General features: G+C 45.9%; 1 protein-coding gene across 2 annotated transcripts in view; it reads right to left on the bottom strand.

Moving 5' to 3' along the window:
* GLB1L2 (galactosidase beta 1 like 2) overlaps positions 1-22,503 on the bottom strand; it is a 1,021,913-nt gene that overhangs the window by 668,298 nt on the left and 331,112 nt on the right. For both annotated transcript variants that reach the window (XM_085647243.1, XM_085647244.1), the window contains exon 6: positions 8,705-8,797. In XM_085647243.1, the coding sequence (XP_085503369.1) occupies positions 8,705-8,797 (93 nt within the window). The remainder of the gene's footprint in view (positions 1-8,704; positions 8,798-22,503) is intronic.

Genomic DNA, 22,503 nt, shown 5'->3' with positions numbered 1-22,503 from the left:
CCATGGCTACTGTGAGTCGTAGCCCCAGAAGCGGGGTCAGGGCAAGAGCCAGAGGCAAGTTAATGTAGGAAAACCAGGGTGTTGGTAAAACTGAGATTCACGCTATCCTTGTAGCGACCCAATATAATGCTGGTACGTGCCTCACAAATGGCTACACCCCAAAGCCACTGTAAAAAAGGTAATGTTAGGTAGTTGGTGGAGGTTTGTACCCCTTAATCCGGATTTGATTGAGGAAAGTAATATACAATGATTATGTTCCGGTAGACAGTGGTTGCTCCTTTTTATTTAGTTTCTTTATTTATTTTCTTTTTCTTTGTTACACCTCTTAACATTGAAAAAGGAACAGAAAACAGCCGACACGTGTCTCGCCCAGTGGCCGGATGGTCGAGGGCTTTTTCAAGGCAAGGTTCCTTAAGAATGTTTGCGAAAACGATCAATATGAATTGTGCAACGTGGTCTCTGCGGTCCGTGAGAATGAAGTAACCAGAGGCAAGACCGGCTCAGAGGGTCCAACTGCTGGTGATAGTGAACCCACCAGGGGTACCCCGGTGGAAGGCCTCTCGGCTCCTTGGTACCCGGAGGCACATAAGAGGACTCAGAAGGGATCCAACAAGCCAGAGCAGGCTGCATGGAACTATTCAATCTGACGTGGCATGGCGGAATTCCCTGTAAACTCTGTTTGTGCTGGAACCAGATGCAGGATTAACTTCTGAGTCGGCCGACGTTGAGAGTGAGATCGAGAAGGGTGGCGGCACCCCAAGGCCTGCTCTAGCGAATGCGAGTGGTGCTAGAGAGCTGAATCGCGCTTCAATTTCTTGTGTTTATTATGCTTACTTGAAGACTTGGAATGTGAGAAAGACTAGCCTCTGAAGCGGTACTGTCAACTCCAGGAATGGGAACAGGACCAAAATTGATCCATGGGCACAGAGCATGGCTTGGAACGGCCCTGGCGAGAAGTCTTCTCATGCTCAACGATGTAAAGTTTCACCTCAGGTTCCCTGATGGCCTTCCGGTTCATCAACGCCTAGTTGCTGCAGACCTTGGAGTCGTGGCCCATCCCCAGGCACCACAGGCACACCTGATGGGCACCAGTCACAGACATTTGCTTGTGAAAGTCATTATAAGCCTGAAAACCTGTCGTTTTTAGGGTGACATCCCTTGCACACTGAAAAAATGATTGCGATAAGGTCTCAGAAGAAACACAAAGAGAGCTCCAGATCCTGGTCTAGAGGCACAGAAAGAAAGGAACTGATATCAGAGCACAGGAGTGGTGTTTAATATAGGCTCTTCACATCATTTTCAGAGCAGAATGGCATCAGTGTTGAGCAACATGAAAAACAAGTTACTTACCTTTGACTACAGTTATCCAGTATTGGTATCTTTCATAGATTCACATGCCTGAATCATTCCCCGTCGTCGTAGTGGTAGTCCCACGGTACATAATAACAAAGTAGTAAATAGTATATCTCCATAGGCTATATTGGAAGCAACCATATACTCTATAGCCTATTAGTTTCCTTTTACAAAAAGGACCAAACTGAAAACTCAACCAATCAGCAGCCAGCACCCTCTAGAACCTTCCCAAGAGAGGCTGAGTCCCTCAGATTTTCCAGCACAAGTGTAGTCAGTGCTGTATCCTAGAGGTGCCTCTCCGGGGAGGAGGGTGGGTTGCATGTGAATCTATGAAAGATACCAATATTGGATAACTGTAGCTACAGGTAAGTAACTTTTTTCTTATCCAGTATTGGGGTATCTTTCATAGATTCACATGCCTGAATCAGAATAGTAAGCAGTTTCTTATAATATAAAACCATATGTAAACATATGTATGCATAAGCATAACATGCAAACATAAATATGTTCGTAGAAAAGAACCTTTGTGGACGGTGGGTAGTGTTAAAATAATCCAAAATGAAACATTAGTCTACAGGTCAATGGTTTTAACATGACAGTGCATAGAATATTTGAAGTATTAACAAGCAAAGGAGAAAACAATTATACATAGATATATTTAAGAAACACATACTGTATCCAAAACATTAGCTAATAAAACCTCTCTTGAAAGAGGCTTACCTTAACAAAATAGGTTCCATGTCGCAGCTCTGCAGATGTTTTCAAGTGGCACTCCGGCAAATAAAGCAGTTGAAGCTGAAACTGCTCTAGTGGAGTGCGCACTCACAGTCCTTGATAATGGCTTACCAGCCTTTTCATGACAAAATTATATTGCACTCGCTATCCACCTGGCTATGGTAGCCTTAGAGACTGCAATGCCTTGGCAGCTTTGTCCATAAGCTATAAATAACGGAGTTGATTTCCGTATGTCTTTAGTCCATTGAAAATAAAATTTAAGACATCTCTTCACATCTAGAGTGTGGAGTGCTCTTTCTGCAGGCGTGGAAGGGTTAGGAAAGAAAGTTCTCAGAATGACTGGCTCATTCAAATGGAATTGCGAAGGGACTTTTGGGATGAACTTAGGGTTTGTCCTCAGAATGACCATTTGATCAGTGAAGCACAAGAAAGGATGGAATATGGTAAAAGCCTGTATTTCACTAACCCTTCTCGTTGAAGTAAGTGCTAGAAGAAGGGCGACTTTCCAGGTTAAGTACTTCAAGTCTGCCTTGTGAATGGGCTCGAATGGCTGTTTGAGCAATTGATAGAACACCACATTAAGTTGCCATTCCGGGGTGGAGCTCTGATGGGTGGGAAAGCTCTAAATAGCCCTTTCATAAATTGCTTTACGACTCTTGAGGACCACAAAGATGGAGTATGTGGCGACCGTCTGTACCTTGATATAGCAGCCAGATGAACTCTAACTGACGAGTGAGCAAGACCAGACTTTGCTAAAGAAAGCAAATAAGGTAGGACTTCTGGAGCAGAGAGAAAGGGATGTACTTCAATGTGTTTGCACCATAAACAAAAATGCTTCCACTTAAGTCTGTAAGTCTTATTGGTCAGCTCTAGACTTGCCAATAATGTCCTTGCATTCTTGCTCAATGTTCAAGGTTTTAAATTCGAAGAATTCAGGAGCCACGCATGCAGCTGCAGAGAAGCTGGCTCCGGATGACACACTTGGTCCTTGTTCTTTGTCAACAGCGTTGGTGTCGGCAGCAGGCAGATGAGCTGAGCTTCAGACAGAAGGAGGAGCTCTGTGTACCAATGTTGACTGAGCCAACTGGGGGCTATCAGCAGAATGTGGCAGTGCTCCCATTTAATCTTTGTGAGTACCCTGAGTATCAGAGGAATGGGGGAAAAGCGTATGCATGGATCCCTGACCAGCGCATCAAAAGAGCATTCCCCCGTGAGTTTGGGACAGTGAATCTGCTTGCGAAGAATCGGCATTTGGAGTTTATCTGGGTCGCAAAAAGGTCCAGCACTGGTTTTTCCCAGATTGCAAATATCTTGTCCAGTTACTCTTGTCCCAGCTCCCATTCGTGGCAGCTGTCGTTCGTTCTGCTCAATGCATCCGCGAAGGTATTCTGTAGACCTGGGACATGTTCTGCTGTCAAGGAAATTCGGTGGAGAATCAGCCAGTTCCACAACTGCTGTGCATCCTGTGAGAGAGTCAGAGATTTTGTGCCTCCTTGTTTGTTGATATAAAACATGCTTGTGGTGTTGTCCGTCCGGATCAACACCGACGACCCCTGTATTCGAGGAAGGAAAGCCTGAAAAGAGAGGAAAATGTCTGTCAATGCCAACCTGTTTATGTGCATTTGCCACTGAGTCAAGGACCACTTCCCTTGCACTTGCAGGTCCTGTAAGTGTCCTCTCTAGCCTTCCATAGAAGAATCTGTTGTTACTATATAATCTGGAATGACTGGAAGAAAAGACTGGCCTTTGGACAGATGTGATTTCTGAGTCCACCATCGTAGAGCCTCTTTCATCCGAGGAGTGACATTGACCATGTCGTTGAATGAACCTGTGGTTTGAATCCATTGACGTAGTTCCTTTTGAAGAGGCCTCATGTGCAAGCGAGTCAGCGGCACAAGATCTATTGCCGAAGAGAGCATTCCCAGTAGAGATTTGTACACTCTCACAGAAACGCACTTTTTTCTGGATAGTTTTGAGTGCTAATGCTTGCAACCTTTGTTGTCTTTCCTGCGAAAGAAAAGCTTTGTTCTGGATGGTGTCCAATCTGGTACCCAGAAATGTAATTATCCGGTTCGGTAGGATCGAAGATTTTTGGCTATTGACTGAGAGACCCAATTTGTGAAAAAGTGAGGCAATCGTCTGTTGCATTTTTCACTAGGCGAGAAGATGGTGCCTTTAGCAGCCAGTCGTCGAGATAAGGGAATACCTGATGACCTTTGCTTCACAAGGCTGCTGCCACTGGAGCTAAAAAATGTGTGGAAGTCCGTTGAGCCGATTTGGGGCCAAATGGAAGGACTCGGAATTGATAGTGGGTACCTGTCACTGTGAACCGTATGAATTTCCTGTGTTTCGGATGAATAGGGAAATGAAAGTATACATCCTCGAGATCCAACGAAGTCATAAAATCGCCACTGTTGAGGCGTCGTAGGATGTCTAAAAGTGTGACCATCCTGAAGGAATTTGTACAATTTTCTAAGGTCTAGGATAGGCCTCCACTCTCCCGACTTTTTGCGAATGAAAAAGAAGCGGGAGTAGAAGCCTTTCCTTCTCTGGGAAAAAGGGACCTTTTCTATTGCCCCTTTTTGAAGCATGATCCTTGCTTCTTTTTTGAGTAAGTGAAGACGAGGGGGGTGGATCCCATGGGAGAGGTATTGGGGGGTATTTTAATTAATTCCAAAGTGTGGCTATAAGAGATGAGATCCACGACCCACTTGTCTGACGTGATGTCGGGCCACTGGTTGATATGTTCGGAGATTTTCACACCATTCAGGGGGAAAGGAAAAGCAGCTGGTACCCTGCTGCATTCACTGCTTGCGGCCGGAGCCATGGCCTTGAGATCCTGGCTTTCGTCTGGAGCCTTGCCTAGAGAAATCAGCTGTAGTCGCTTGGCGGTAGGATTGCGGTTGATATCCTTGTCGATATTGCAATTGGTATGTCTGGTAGGATTGAGAACGCTGGTAAGTCCCCCTATAATTTGAGAAACCCCTGCCACGAGCTCCCCGAAAGGGCACCTTGCGGTACTGAACGGTTCCAAGCTCCTTAGCAGTATCAGTATCTTTTTTAATGGTGGTAAGCGCCTCAGCAATATGGCTGCCAAATAGGCTGTCGCCATCATAGGCCATGTCCAAAATTTTGGTCTGAACTTCTGGGCGGAAATTTGTTGCTTTCAACCACCCTTGTCGCCTTAAAATGGCAGCACCAGCTAACTGCCGGAAACTAGTTGTGGCAATGTCCATAGCAATGTCAATATTTCTGACGCCGCTCTTTTTCCTTCTGTGAGTATTTTAAGAAACTCCTCTTTACTTTCTTCCGGAATTATATCCTTCATCGTACCTATATCAGACCACATTTGGCTATCATAACGGGCTAAAATGGCCAAAGCTTTAGCAGCCCTAACTGAGACTGCTGCCATTGATGAAAATCTTTTCCCAATTGAATCAAGGCGTCAACCCTCCTTGTCTGGTGGAGAAACAATAGGTGTAGATGTTTTTTTTTAATCGTCTCTGGGCTGCCTCAGAGATCACAGTCAGGTTTGGGGTGACTCGTTAAACACGCAGGAGAACCCTCAGGGGCCCTATATTTCTTGTCCAACCTTGGTAGCATGGGAATCACGGAAGCTGGCGCCTTCATGACTTTGATTCCTTCCTGCCAGATATGATCAATTGTAGGAATTGATCTGACTGTCTTTTCTGCCTGGTCTTTAAAATCATAGAGGAAGCAGTCCATTTGATGCACTATTGTTGGAAGATGAAATCTGCTAGCGGCTCTGTCCATAATATTATGAAATCCTCCAATATCCTCCGGAGGAGAGTCTGAAGGAGGTGGGGATGGCGTTTGTGCTATGTAGTCATCCCACTCATCAGTGGGTGGAGGAGGGTCCGGTATCTCTCCTTCTTCCTGCTCATCTTCACATGTAGTAGGGTCTTCTCTGGAGGAAGAGGAGTCATGGGACATGGTGCCAACCCAGGAGTGGCAGGAGGTGGAGGTAGCTGTGCCTGAGGAGCTACCTGTAGAGGTGGAGGAATTATGTAATTATCCTCTTGAGGAGGAAACCTTCTTTTATAATCCGCCAACATATTCTGAAGATCTAGTATTAATGCTGGAGGAAATTATGCAGGCTGCAGTCTAGGCTGCTCAAAATACTTGTATTGCTGATACGGACAATGAGGGGCCGGATAATGCTGGTAATACTGCTCTTCATCATCATAGTCATCATACTCCTCCTGGTACTTAATGTTAAGTTCAGAAGGACTACGTGCCGCCCGAAACGGGCCTTCATCCTCATCCGTATCTTCTACATCCAAAGGATGGCTGGGAGGTAGCGGAGAAATCTTTGGTGTCCTGAATTGGCTTTGCGTAGATTGCTGGAACGGGGTTGACGGGCCTGCATATAATAATGTTGGAGCCATTGTCGACGGAGAAATTGCCGTCGTCGACGAGGACATCGTCAACGGTAAACCAGTGATAGTCGACAGTATTGCCACAGCTGGTGGGATCGCCATCAATGGAACAGTTTCCGTTTTCGACGGTGTCCTCGTCGTCGACGGTAGTTTCGACGCCAACGGTGTTTTCATCGTCGATGCCGTCGTCGTTGACAGTGGTGTCATTGTCGATGGCTTCGTCGACGATGGCTTCGTCGACTATGAGGTCTTTAGTCTCGTTGGCGGTGTAGTCGTCGACGATAATGGCAACGTCGACGGTATAGATCCTTTAATACTTACCGTTGATGTAGTTAACACCGTCGACGGTCTCGAAGACGAGAGAGTCTCAGTCGTCATCGTTGAAGTAGATACTGGCGTCGACGGTGAACTTGACGCCACAGAAGATTTGTGGCTAGTTTTAACTTTGGAATGGCTAGAGGACTCTGATTTTTTCTTTGACAGTCCTGAAGACTGAGGAGATCCAATCTCTGAGGAGACCTTGAGCTGTTTCTCCTGTTTAAGAGATTCCTTGGTCAAATGAGAGACTTTAGAATGTTTATTTTTCTCGTCATGTTGACCCTCAGGCGACCTGGGCATCTTGTGGGACATAGAGGACGTGTCGCTATCTACATCAGAGAAGCAGACTGCTCCTTTTTTAGCCACATTAAAAGTCTTCCTTCTCTATCCCTCAGGGTTTTGGTTGAGAAGGTGCGGCAAATCTTACATTGTTTTGTCTCATGGCTGGGATAGAGACAATAAATACAATCCTTATGGGCATCGTCCATATGCACTCTCTTCTTCCCACAGGATTTGCAAGCTCTAAATAATCTCTTCTTATCAGACATTCTTCTAAAATAAATCCAAGTAGACTTATCTGAGAAAACTGAAGAAACTAAGCAGAGCTCAGGGAGACTCCCTTACACAACAAAGTGCGGTGAAAATCTGAGGGACTCAGCCTTTCTTTGGAAGGTTCTAGAGGGTGCTGGCTGCTGATTGGTTGGGTGTTCAGTTTGGGCCTTTTTGTAAAAGGAGACTAATAGGCTATAGAGTATTTGGTTGCTACCATAATAACCTATGGAGATATACTATTTACTACTTTGTTATTGTGTACCGTGGGACTCCCACTACAACGACGGGGAATGATTCAGGCATGTGAATCTATGAAAGATACCCCAATACTGGATAATGACAGGACAATAAGCATTCACCTTAGGAAAGAACTAATTAATCTTAGCAGGGGAGAAGTACTCTCTATGGATTACATAAAGTGGAAGAGTGTCATCCTTGCATTTCTAGAGGTTGTGGCCAGGTAGGCCAGTATCCTTTCCCACTCCTTAGCAGGAACATGATTCCAAGAGTATTCATGGCGTTCAAAGCAACCATGGTGTCAAAGGCATCTATAATGTCAGAGACATTCATGTTACTGAAGAATTCTATGACTCTGAAGACCTCCTCAAGGTGTGAAGTCGTCCATGAAGAAGTTTCATAATATTAATGGCTCATAATGCCAATACTCCTCGATGTCAAGATCCCATGACATTACGTATTACACATAAGATAATTCATAATATGAGTACCCCCTAATGTTGATGCCCCAAGACCTCATGTCATCAAAGCTCCAATACATCAAAGCCTTCAAGACGTTGATACTTTCATGATGTGGTCCATTACTGCATACAAAATCAGCTCACAAGATCAATGCAAAAGAAAGATTTTGGTTATATTTGTGACCATTTTGGGAAAAGAAATGTCAATGCTCCTCCACCCGTCAGCACAAAAAAAAAGAGTAAACAAAGATAGATATGCAGACAATGCCGCCTATTTTGTCAGGCAACGTGTAGCACTGTTGGGCCTTACTGTGCCTCTAATAACCACTGGTAATACAAAGTGTCATAGGAGGTGCATTAAATATTCTTGAAGCCCAATCCTAGTAGCTTCAAGTATTAGCGGGGGAGGATATTTCTTAGAAATAACCAACAGGAGCACAAGACAATTTTCGTTAATAAAGACATAGGAAATTAACAATAATACAAATACTATTCAGCTTTCCCCATCACTGTTAATCATCCAGAGTGAGAGATGAAGACAGAAGTGGACGTGCATTATTGCCTAGTAATGAAAATCTTATTTGAGACTGACTGGCAAAAATAGACACTATAGGAACTCTGGTCAAGCAAGAGAAGTAAAAACGTTACCGTCTTGATGTATTCCATGTAGTTGGAGTCTTTGGCATAGGAACCGTACTCATTTTCAACCTGTACAGCAATGATTGGACCCCCTTTCCGGTACTGTAGGTAGAAAGAATATAACACCTGGTTAGACTTTTGCAGCTAAACACTAGGTAATAACAATCACTGGGTTATTTTACAGACCAAAAGAAAGAAAGAACAAGCTTCTAGTCAATAAGAGATGTTGTTTATAGGAAATCAGTCGATTTTATAGTGTAGTTAATGTAGGTGTCAAGGACTGGAAACTAAGATGGTCTACTAAGTTTTCTTCTTGATTTCTTAAGGAAAGTGCAACCCCTCCCAGTAGAAATTGTGCCACTTTGCACAGAATAATTTGCATGAAAGTTTCAAGTGCCCGTTGAAAGCAAAAAAATACAAAAGGCAAAAAACAATTTGATAATCTTGTAGTTCTTGACTGAAGATGACGGTTAATGCAGTTACTGTCAAGGCACCAACATCTACCTGGCATCAGGGAACGGGAAATCGCTAGGCAAAGACATCCAGTTGGACATCCAAAGGAAATTCCAACTGTAGAAGGCATAAATGAGGCACAGAGGTAGCTTGAGGGCAATGAACGTGACGAAAATAGGGAAAAATAAATTGCAACACATCCATCACTCGAAAATGTCTCCTTCGTGGATGGTTCAAACAGACATAACTAGAAAAGACTCCAAGGACAGCCTTAAAAGTCAGTTTTCGACCTTGTCAGTCGTGAGCAATTTAGACATTGACTGCACAAGAATGAAGTAGACAATTGTCATTCGAGTGCAATAGTTGGACTGAATTCTAATAATATGGCCAGAGTCCTTTCTGGATCCCTAGGTGAATGCAATGATAGCTTCTTGATTTGAAAAGGATTTAAACATGGTTGTGTGCTAGTTCGAGTTCTTTTTAGTCTGTTCCTAGACTATGTGGTTGATCATCTGATGAAATCCAATTCTGTCCAAACAATTGCCGGCAATAAGGTTCCTAACTTTCTTTTTGCAGATGATGCTGTTTTGTTAGCCAGAATTGAGAACGTCTTACAAAAACTGCTGCACGGTTTTATAGATTACAGAATTAAAAAACATTTCATCATAAATACAAGTATTTGCAATGCAATAGGTCTCGCATTTACGCGAGTTTAAGGTATTGGCACTGTAAATGACAATGCCTTTTATTTATGTTTTAAAAACCAAAACATAAATAATAGGCATTGTCATTTACAATGCCAATAGCTCAAACGTGCGTAAAAGACCTATTGCATTGCAAATGCTTGTTTGTTTTGTTGCCTAGGCCTATTGTCTGTCCAAGTGCGACCCTGACTCCATTGTGTGCTTCTCACCGTGCATTTAACTCCCAATCCCCATGTTTTCTCCCTAGTATGCTGTCCCCCCTACCGACTCCCCTCACAGCTCATCAACACCCCAGCCTTTGTTTCATTCTGCTCTTCCTGAAAAGCAAGCCAGCATGAAATAATGATACGAAAACGGTATCCAGATAAGAACCAAAGTCTGTTCCAGGCTTTCCCATACCAAACTGTGTGACCCTAGCGGCATCATATAATCTTCCTTTCTAAGCATTTCATCGCCTGTAAATTGAGTATTTATTGCGTGCCGCCCCAGATATAAGTACTACATTGCTATATTAAAAGTAAGGTGCATTTACTTTGTAAATAAGACGAGATCACGTTGAAAGGATAAGGTTTTTATGCTGACTGCGCTTCAAAAATCATAAACCCAGTATGCTTTTTCACTTCGTACAGATATGGTTGTGCATGTGGGATAGTTCAATGGTTTAAGTGCCCACTGCGGAGGTCCGTGGTAGAATTTCGACAGTTGGACTCGGCCTTTCAGCCTCCCAACGAGGATAACGTACAAGTACAGAATTTAGTAATAACAACACTTCTTACGCACTGCACAATAAAAACGTGTTAGTGAGCCATAGCTCAAAAATCTAATATTAGTATTGCTACTTTTCCCATTAAAGACGTCACAACTCAACTCCTCCTTAACGTCTCCGAGTAATCAACATATACACGAAATAAGCTTGCTTTAGCTTGTAGTCATTTGATAAAATTATATTTTTTTCTCTAACGTCTTTCGTTTAGGTGAAGTGGTCAGGAAAAATGTGTGCGCCAAATTTTCAAAGAGGTCTCTAAAAGTCATTTGAATTTGAGACAGGTTGTATTATACAGTACTTCATACTAGCTTGTAGCCTTTTGTAGACGCTTACAGTATTGACGGATTGTGGGTACTGAGGCACACAGGGAGCTTAAATGTGCGAAGATCACTCACTCAAATGTGGTTAGTGGTGCTAGGGTTAGATCCCAACAACCACACATTTTTAAGCCGACAATTCAGCCCCTAGATTTCATCCCCGAGTTGCTCCCCTGACAGCAGAAGACCACACACTGCGGTATAGTGGGGGCATCAGGATTCCTCCATGTCCTAAGCAAAATGATCGGGTCCCCTGCAGAATAGGACGAGCCGAGCCTGTGATATCTGGAAGGGTGCCACTGCTAGGAGGATTTTATTTTATTCTGTTTTAGGTCTTGCCTACGCAGCGCGCATGCGTTGCATAGGAGAGCCTTTAGCAGTCACTCTGCTCATTTTCAAGCACACACTCGTGCTTGTGGCGGCATCCACTTGCGGGAGCGAGCAGCGGTGCGCATGCTAATTGGCTGTTGCTCGCTCCCGCAAGGCGGATGGTGACGCAAGCACGAGTGTGCTTGAAAACAGCTGCATTAGTCATTCCCTCGTGCACGGCTCTCTCTACTGAAACCAGCTGCTGGTACACTTTTAGCTGTGGGCTCTTTCCTCATCTGTGCGCTTTCATTCCCATCTTTCACTCTTTAATTACATCTGCTTTTTGTTTCATCTAACTGTCTCCCTGCCCGTGCCTCTTCAAGCCTGTCTTTCCTCCCAACCTCTAAACTCGCCTCACCCCTACGCTGCCTCTCACTGTCCAGGCTGCGCTCGGCTTCTCTTCCGCTCATCTCCCGCTGCGCCGCCCTCATTTCCCCCTCGCCTTTTCCACTCTGATACCCGACCACGGATTTCTCTGCGTGCACCCTCCCTCCCTCTGTATGCGCAGCAGTTTGCCACTGGATGCGCCGCTGCCTCTTCTGTGGACACAAATCCATCCCTCCCGCTGGGTTTTTGTTAATGAGCGGAATCTCATGTGCGCCCATTTTAGGCAGTTATCAACCCCTGGCGCTCTTATCTGTCGCACCAGGCCTTTCTACCAGCAACTTAATTCGGAGTGAGACGCGTGTGCACCCAAGAGGAGGCTCCTCAGTTCTCAACGTGCAGTTTCTAGACTTCCCTCGCTCCTCCCACTTCCAGGAGGGGTCAGGCTCAGTCCGCACGGTGATGCACGGCCCTCTCAGTGACGTCAACGGCACTAATCTTCTACCAGCAGATGCGAGAGTGGGCGCCCGCCTCCGGACAATGGACGCCAGTCTTCTTTAGAGCCAGGCCTGGGCAGAGCAGCACAATGGGTCCCGATCTGCAGCCACTGAGTTCCTCACTGCTTAGGAAGAACCAGTGCTATCAGGAGCTGTTCTGGAGGGACTTGCAACACAGACGCAACAGAGCCGGTTAGTACCTGCTGTGTACTCCTGCTGTATGCCTTTGTAACCTTGCTGCATGCCTTTGTACCCCAGCCAGATGTACGTGCTGTGAGCGTTTGTTTGTGATACCCATAGCTGCCAAGGTTTCAGATTGCTGTGTGTGACATTTTCATATTTAAAGTGTAATTATGAGTGACATTTCAACATCTATGAGTGACACTTTTTTGCGAGCAAAACTCTAGCAATGAATATGAGGGAAACATATATATATATATATATATATATATATATATATATATATTATCTACTGGCGGTCGCCAGTAGATCCAGTAGATAGTTATAGTTAGGACCGAGTTTCCTGAAAATTCTATTTTGAATAACTTTGGCGCCGGTTGACGAATCCTCGCGAAATTTTCAAAACTAATGGGGCGCTCCGCTCAGCTCCTACCCTGAAAGTCTCGGGGTGATTCGTCAAGCGGGGGCTGAGAAAAAAGGGGGGTCCCAAAACGCGTTTTCCCCATGCATTTTCCCATAGGACCTTTAGTCAAAGGTACAGCCCGAACGGCTGAACAGAATTACTTGAAATTTGGCAAAGAGGTAGTCCTCAGGTCAGGCATGTGCCTTTTGCATATATGGTGTCAATCTGTTCAGTAGTTCCTGAGAAAATTGCAGTTAAATGTACATAAATATCTATAAGCGCGCACCGTGCGCGCACCGTGCAGTGCGCGAGCGTAATTCTGATTGGTGGTTAGATGTCATATTACAGGATACAGTCAATCTATAACTATATACATAGGTAGCTTATTGTAAAATAAATATATAAAAAATATAATAAAACATACATAACTTAGCATTTAAAAAACCTTACAAATTCACTTAAAAAACCATAGGTTTCACACACGTTATAGTTAGGAATTAGCATTTAAAAAACCTTGCAAATTCACTTAAAAAACCATAGGTTTCACACATGTTATAGTTAGCTGGACATTTCCCTCGTAAAAACCAATGAAATTCCCCCGTTATAGTTAGTGCAGGCAACTATAACTCGCGCGACTGCCACTCTATCACAAGGATGATGTCATCAGTGATGTCATGAGTGATGCCACTGACCATGTCATGAGTGATGTAATATGTGACGTCATGAGCAGTGGATTGCGGGCGCGCGAGTTATAGTTATCTGAACTAACTATAACGGGGGAATTTCAATGGTTTTTTACGAGTGAAATGTCCAGCTAACTATAACATGTGTGAAACCTATGGTTTTTTAAGTGAATATATATATATATATATACATATATATATTATCTACTGGCGGTCGCCAGTAGATAGTTATAGTTAGGACCGAGTTCCCATAGGAAATCTGAAAATTCTATTTTGAATAACTTTGGCGCCGGTTGACGAATTCTCGCGAAATTTCCAAAACTAATGGGGCGCTCCGCTCAGCTCCTACCCTGAAAGTCTCGGGGTGATCCGTCAAGCGGGGGCTGAGAAAAAAGGGGGTCCCAAAACGCGTTTTCCACATGCATTTTCCCATAGGACATTTAGTCAAAGGTACAGCCCGAACGGCTGAACAGAATTACTTGAAATTTGGCAAAGAGGTAGTCCTCAGGTCAGGCATGTGCCTTTTGCATATATGGTGTCAATCTGTTGAGTAGTTCCTGAGAAAATTGCAGTTAAAAGTACATAAATATCTATATGCGCGCACCGTGCGCGCACCGTGCAGTGCGCGAGCGTAATTCTGATTGGTGGTTAGATGTCAGTCAACATTCGAATCGGTCGAAATCAGGAAGTGTCGGACGCCATTTTGTGTGTGGCAGTGAAAAAGAAAGGTGGAGAACGTGAAAAGGGGGCAGGGTAGAGAGTTCCTGACCCCCTAGCCTTTGTCAGGGGGTGCCTGAAGGACCCCGAAGGGTGAAAAAAACATTTTATTTTTTTTCAAAAAATCGTGGGGTGCGCGCACGGTGAAAAACCCTTAATAAAAAAAAAACACATTTTAAACTGTTTATAAGTTTATAGAAGATATTAACTATGCTGTTCAACTTTAACCCAATTCAAAATAAAAGAGCTGAGCCATTCCATATTAAAGGATACAGTCAATCTATAACTATATACATAGGTAGTTTATTGTAAAATAAATATATAAAAAATATAATAATACATACATAAATTAGCATTTAAAAAACCTTACAAATTCACTTAAAAAACCATAGGTTTCACACACGTTATAGTTAGGAATTAGCATTTAAAAAACCTTGCAAATTCACTGAAAAAACCATAGGTTTCACACATGTTATAGTTAGCTGGACATTTCACTCGTAAAAAACCATTGAAATTCCCCCGTTATAGTTAGTTCAGCTAACTATAACTCGCGCGACCGCAATCCACTGCTGATGACGTCGCATTTTCACTGAATTTGCAAGGTTTTTTAAATGCTAATTCCTAACTATAACGTGTGTGAAACCTATGGTTTTTTTAGTGAATATATATATATATATAACAGTAATTGAACCCATTTGAGGAATGAGAAACTCTAAGAAGACTTTAAAACTGGATGGTGGTATGTATCAACAAGCATTGGCATAGCCAATAGGTCTCGCCTTTGGGACCTTATAAGTGTTTAGTTATCCAGCACAATATCCTTGGTGCAACAACATCAAGTGTTGCATGGCTAAACACTTATAAGATCCCAAAGGCGAGACCTATTGGCTATGCCAATGCTTGTTTAGTATCTTAAAATTTAAAAAATCTTTCCAGTTCACAAAATACTGCAGTGTATTACACGGCTTGTGTATAGCGCGGCACTATTAGGGCCTACTTCCTTGACGAAGCGTATCACACAGAATCGGTGTTTGTCACATGGGCACACAGGAAAGATGCTGTTGGAGGGAGGACCCAGCCAACCTAAGGCTGGCACTTGTGAAAGAGGTGTTGAGGGAGGGCGTCGCAAGCATGCTTTCAGCTCTGTTCAAACAGAAGAAACTGGTGCGAGGAGGCGATGAGAGAAAGCCTCTGCCTTAACTGTGATTATGGTGGGCTGAGGGCCCCTGCCTACTCATAGCCGCAAGCTGAAATTCTCTCAGGACCAGGAGCCTCTAACCGGTGAATAGTGTAACGGTCTAGTTGTCCCTGCAGCCAAGACCCTTTAGCCCGGAAGGGCACGCACACATTGTATCACTCTCTGGCCAGGCGTGGCCCAAGCGGCGTGAATCACGGGCCGCACTTCCCACATGACGGCAAGGAAGCTGTGTACCTCCGCCGGCTGCCGCCCTTCATCTGCTGTATGGGCCTGGGTGAGTCGCAACCCCAGAGTAGCTCCGACATCGCGCGCATGCGCGTGTCCATCAGCTGTTCTGGTGCCTGCTGCGGCGTTCCAGCCCTCACGCAACGCCGCATCCTGCCATGCTGAATCACCTGCTGGCCCAGGAGGGTAACTGTGCCCTGGAAAAGCACCGCGTGCGCTCGTTACTTTTCTCCAGCTGTGCCCTCTGCAAGTGCCCCTCTGTGTGGCTGCTGTGCTCACCCCCCCTAGGGAGAGTGAAGAGGGGAGAATAACCAATTTGCCCAGCGGGGGCAGGACACACCAGCTAAAACCCCGGTGAGGGGAAAGCAGTTCCCTACTCAGGGAGTCAAGTCGCTGCTCCACCAAGGTACAACTATGTCAGTCCCGGCAGCAGCTGCGCCGGCGGCCCAGCAAAACGTGCCACCTGCACAACACATCTAAGGAAAAAACACGGGAACCCTACTCACTAAGGAACCAGGGCATTAGTTATATAGTGAAGACAATAGTTCCTGTGGAATAATATAACCTATACTTGTAATAAAATGCACAATCGCGATACAGAGAGTTTAACTAATGTCAGAGGGCTTAGGAACCACCAAGACCAATGATTCAGTGTCAGTGCACTGAAATAATTCTGACTCAGGCGGCTTTGGAGAAAATATACGCGGCGCTCCATCCTGTGTTTCTACACTAATCCATGATCCTGGTAAGAATCGGCAAATATTGCCACTTTTAGCCTCACGCCCATAACCCTTCTGCAACCAACAAACTCTTTTCTAAACCCCGTAGGAATTATTTCAGTGCACTGACACTGTTCCATCTCCGTCCACACCTTCAAGGGAATTGGAAGATCACTACGGCTGTAGCGTGTCATTCGAGGAGCCGGTTAGGCTGATTTACATCCTCCAATTGCCAGTCTTCCCTCACATTGAGGTAAGCGCTTCCTGGGCAACTATTTTAAACCATGGATCCCTTCCCTCCTTTTAGCATTCTCTTTAATACCACAACTGTTTAACCACGTTCTCCCTCTTTTCATTTCCTCTCACAACACTAGTACTCGGACGGGTCCTCTTGTGAGTAATAACTTCTTTTCTTTTTTACGTGTGGCACATCATTCTCACGAGGCTGCGCAATAGCAATTTCAGGTACCCCCTCCATCATATATCCTATTCATTTTTCGCATTTGTGCCGGTATCTGGGCCTTATGCTCTCCTTATTTTCCCTCATAGATGTCCCTACATTAGTCCTGAAGAGACCCCATATTGATTAAGAGGGTCGAAACGTAATCGACAAACAGAAGAAGCGAACCATTACCCAGCACGTATCACTGTATATAGCTGCCGTTCACATTGAATTTATTTGATAATGGTCGACTTGTATAAATTGTGGAAACCTTGTACATAGAAATCACACTGTCACCTAGGTTTAGGTTCCCATTTCACTTGGGACACTATGCACAAATGTCTTCTTCAATAGAATTGGAACAATGTATATATTTTTTTGTCTCCCTTGAAAATGTATAAAGTATGTTATACTGAATCATTGGTCTTGGTGGTTCTTTTGCCCTCTGACATTAGTTAAACCCTCTGTATTGCATTTTATTACACGTATAGGTTATATTACACCACGAAGAACCATTGTCTTTCCTACATAACCTGCACAACACGTGGCGCAGCCCACGTCACAGCATTCGCAAATAACCACGCTGCCCCCATTCAGCGAGCTGATTGATCCAGCCATAGCATCTCCTAGGAGACAGTCTGGATTGGCAGGCTTAACAACTACTTTACAGCCACTCAAGAAACGGACGGCAAAGTCAAGAGGTCGCTACTGCTACATTTTGGAGGGGAAGAGATATACAAGCTGTATGCTCACCTCCTGAACCCAGGCGCCCCCATTGATTACGAGGCAGTAGTCAGGGCGCTAAATGCTCACTTTGACCCGCAACTCAACCCTGACTACGGGCGCTTCTAGCTTCGACAAGCTCATCAGAGGGAATGAGAATCAATGGACGTCTTTCACGCTCGCCTGCGAGAGCTGGCCAGTACCTGCACAGACGACGACTAGAACAAATAAGTAAGAGCCCAAGCAATCCAAGGGTGCCGCAACAAACATCTTCGGACCCTCATCCTGCGACAGCCAGTGATCACCCTGGAAGACATTCTTATCTTGGCATGGTCGCATGAACTATCTGATGCCAGAGCGACGGTAATGGACGCCGCGCTCGCCCAACAGGTGGAGAAGCCAGCAACTATCAAAACCGAAAGAGCGGATGCAGTACGGACCCCATCCAGAGGCACCCCGGGGGGATGGCCACCAAAAACCTGCGAGGACCACGCTGTGGATGCTGCGGGAACGAGGGACACCCACCAGAAGAATGCCCCGCACAGGGTCGGACGTGCTCCAAGTGCGGCATCCTCAATCACTATGCGAGTGTCTGCAGATGAGGGGCCCAGAGCCGAGGGGCTCGCGGAAGACGACCACCGTCCAAAGCGGTACGACACTTATCGCTCGAAGAGGCAGACAGCCTGAAAACGACAAAAGCACCAGTATACCGGAGGCAGTATTTGGAAGATTCCTCCACAGAAGACGATGCAGCGGTTTATCTTATATCATTTGTCAGTGACCTCAAAAAACGACGGAGACCACAACCCATGTGCGCCATAATTGACACATGAACGTAATGGGGGTACCAGCAGTACAAACAGTTGAAGCCAAAGCCAACCCTAACCCCTTCACACGTGAAAATCCTGACGTATGGTAGCCAGACGCCGTTACCTCTCAAAGGCAAGATAACCGTGCAAGTCAAGTCGGACAATCAAGAAGTCACTATGACGTTCCACGTAATAGACCAAGAGGCAGACTTCTTAGTAGGAAGCCACACGGCTGAAGATCTCGGGCTGGTTACGTTCGCCAACGCGGTCAAGACACTACGGACCGGCGACATCCTTGAGTTCTTCCCACAACTCTTAAACGTCTTGGGAGCATGAAGAGGCCACCGGTAAAGCTACACATTGATAAGGCGGTGAAACCAGTTGCCCTGCGACCCCGCCGCATACCATTTCATCTCTGGCCACTCGTGGAGCAAGAGCTGCATAACCTAGAGCAGCAAGGAGTAATAGAAAAGGTCACGGGACCAACACCTTGGGTGTCGCCTATGGTCATAGCTGAAAAACCGAAGCAGCCAGGGAAAATCAGCCTCTGTATCGACTTGCGCATACCCAACCAAGCAATAAAGCGGGAAAAGCATCTAACACCAACGGTCGACGACATCCTGGCTGATCTCAGCGGCTCCAAATGGTTTTCCAAGCTGGATCTAAACGCTGGCTACCACCAGCTGAAGTTAGCAGAAGAAAGCAGATACATTACGACGTTCTCAACCCATCTGGGGCTACGCCGCTACAAAAGGTTGAACTTTGGTATCTCCTCCACAGCGGAGATATTCCAAAATGCAGTCAGAGAGGTGCTGTCAGGACTTCAGGGAGCCCTCAACGTCAGTGCCGATATACTCATACACTCGGCAACTCTTGAAGACCATCATCGTCACCTCCGAGCCACTCTTCAAAGCCTAGCCGATCATGGAGTAACCCTTCACCGGGACAAATGTCAATTTTTCCAAAAGTCTATTGAGTTCTTTGGCTACGTATTCAGCCAGGACGGAGTGCAGTTAGATCCCAGGAAATCGCAGGCTATCCAACAAGCCCCAGCGCCCACCACAGCATCGGAAGTTCGGAGCTTCATGGGCATGGCCACGTACTGTGGGCGGTTCATACCAAATCTTGCCACAGTCGCCGAACCTCTAAGAGCCCTAACCAAGAACGATGCAGTCTGGAAATGGGGAAAGGAAGAAGAGGCATTCCAAAGAGTAAAGTCAACCCTATTGAGTAAAACTACCATGGCCTACTTCGACACCACCCGGCGTACAGAGGTGATAGTGGACACCAGCCCCATAGGGTTGGGAGCACTCCTCGCCCAAGAGACCGAGCCAGGGAAGTGGGCACCACTAGCATTCACGAGTAAGGTTCTCACACCAACGGAGGCCCGTTACTCACAAATCGAACAAGAAGCGTTGGCTATCAAGTGGGCTTGCAACCAGCGGGCATCCCTTCAAGGTTGTGACTGACCACCAGACATTGCTCCCGTGTTTTAGAGGCACCGCTCCGCCTCCTAGAATCGAAAGGTGGGCGATACAACTGCAGCACTACCAGATGGAGCTAGAATACAGACCAGGAGCTAATAATCCAGCCGATTTCCTGTCGCGGCATCCCCCGGACCTATCACCAGGAGATACTGAACAACGCACAGAAGAGTATTTCCTCATGCTGTCGCAATGGGCCTTGCCACGAACCCTCACAGTGGAAGAAATAAAAGCGGAGACCAACAATGACGTAGTACTTAAGAAAGTGCTAGAAGCCCTGCACAGAGGATCGTGGGAAGGGTTCCGCCAGAACATCAGCGGATGGAACTAACCCTACTGGGCCCGGCTGGGGAAAATTTGGAGAGTCCACGATGAGCTAAGCACTACCGACAGCGGCATGGTGCTAAGGGGGTCACGGATCGTCATCCCAGTAAGTCTCCAAGAACGGGCGACAGTTCTAGCACATGAAGGCCATCAAGGGATAGTGAGAATGAAATCACGGACGAGAGAGAAGGTGTGGTTCCCTGGCATAGAGGCGGTCGTAGACACCGTTGTCAGGAACTGTCGCGCCTGCCAACTCACCAGCAGCCCAGAAGCACCAGCGCCGGTGATAACGGAGGACCGTTGCACCCTCTCCGTGGTCGTGGGTGAGCGTAGACTTTGGGAGTTTCCTGGACGGAAGAGTGACCGCCGTCCTGGTCGACAGTTACACTAAGTACCCTATCGTCGAAATCATACCATTCACATCATTCAACCATCTGCAGTCAGTGTTGGAGAAGACGTTCGTCCTCTTCGGACTGCCACAAGTTGTCAAAACTGACAATGGGCCACCGTTCCAAGGAGGAGTATTCAAGGAGCTATTAACACAGCTGGGAGTCAAGCACCACCGCATCACCCCGCAATGGCCGCAGGCTAACGGCGCAGTGGAACGCTTCATGTGGACGTTAAATAAGATCCTTCGGATAGCGGTAGCGGAACAGTCCGATCCAGAAGTGGCTCTCCAACGATTCCTAAGAGAGTATCGCAATACCCCCCACTGTACTACCCAATGGTCGCCGTGGGCGCTAATGCTAGCTGGTCCCCCACGGGACACTATTCCAGTGGCGGATAACTGGGTGCCTGAACCATACAACCCGGTCAACACACAAGCTCGACAAGCAGTAACCAACAACAAAGCTAGCAACCGAAGAAGAGCAAGGCCCAGAGTCATAGCAACAGGTTGCACCGTCCTCGTACGGCACCACCGCAGCAGAGGAAAGTTCCGCACAATGTATGAACCTGGACTGTGGATGGTACTGAAGCTCAACGGGAATGCCCTAACAGCCAAGAAAGGAGGAGAGACCACCACCCGAAACATCTCCTGGTTCAAAAGAGTGCAATTGGACGATGCTGAGCCATCGCATCCCAGTGGGCTGACAGACGGGGAGGTCCCAAGTGTAGAGCCATCGCCGCGCTCAGCCAAAACCCAGTTCAGAGATCACGGAACTCGCACCAGCCACGGACGTTGACCAACGTAACAACACAAACTCCGGTGGCAGTCAACCCGATGAGAAGTCAACGAGGCGCGCAGCACAGATACAATTTAAGACCAAATCCCAGACCGAGTCAGAGACTGGCAGATTTTGCATGTTAGTCAGTTGTCAATGTTACTTACTTAGGATGGGATGTAACGGTCTAGTTGTCCCTGCAGCCAAGACCCTTCAGCACGGAAGGGCACGCACACATTGTATCACTCTCTGGCCAGGCGTGGCCAGAGAGCATAAATAAACGGGCGGAGGTCGCTTGTGACTTTCGGCCCACACTACCTTCAATGTGTGTACATGTTCCTACTGTGGGTATTGTTATTGGGGTACGGCCCTTGCCTTGGGGCCACGTTACAAATAGCATTTGTAGGGGAGGGCTTGCTCGGACACGCACGCGGGCTCCACCCTGTGCCTCATGCCCTATTGTTGTGGAATCGGTATGGAGAGAGGTTGTGAGGCAGGGTCGGCTGCCCTGAAAAGACCGGGATCCTAGTGTTTTCACTAAATAAAAGCCTAACAAAAGCAAGGCGCAGGACACTATTCTTAAAACGTCCCGCGTTCCAAACATATATATATATATATATATATATATATATATTCACTGAAAAAACCATAGGTTTCACACATGTTATAGTTAGCTGGACATTTTACTGATAAAAAACCAATGAAATTCCCCCGTTATAGTTACTGTAGGCAACTATAACTCACGCGACCGTAATCCTCTGCTGATGCTAATACTGTATTTAGACACTTATTTGCCCATGTCTTCTTCCATTAAATTTTAGCTATACATATATTACAAATATTTTTTTTTCATAAAGACACATATGTCATCAGCAGAGGATTACGGTCGCGTGAGTTATAGTTGCCTACAGTAACTATAACGGGGGAATTTCATTGGTTTTTTATCAGTAAAATGTCCAGCTAACTATAACATGTGTGAAACCTATGGTTTTTTCAGTGAATTTGCAAGGTTTTTTAAATGCTAATTCCTAACTATAACGTGTGTGAAACCTATGGTTTTTTCAGTGAATTTGTACGTTTTTTTAAATGCTAAGTTACTTTACGCCATTTGTGGCGTGCGCGCCCACTTAACGCAGTTCGTTCCGTGCGCGCACGGTGCGCTTCGCGCACCGCGTGCCCATGTTACGCTAGATGGGCCATGAACGCACGATGCGCTTCGCGCACCGTGCGCACATGGAGGACATATGATGAGCATCGTTGTGACAGGTAAAATATATGTTTTGTTTAGCTATAATAAGCCATGCACAA

Source organism: Triturus cristatus, chromosome 3_2 (assembly GCF_964204655.1).
Source record: "Triturus cristatus chromosome 3_2, aTriCri1.1, whole genome shotgun sequence".
NCBI lineage: Eukaryota > Metazoa > Chordata > Amphibia > Caudata > Salamandridae > Triturus > Triturus cristatus.
The sequence above is the reverse complement of the archived record's forward strand: the minus strand, read 5'-3'. Positions and strand labels throughout refer to the sequence as shown.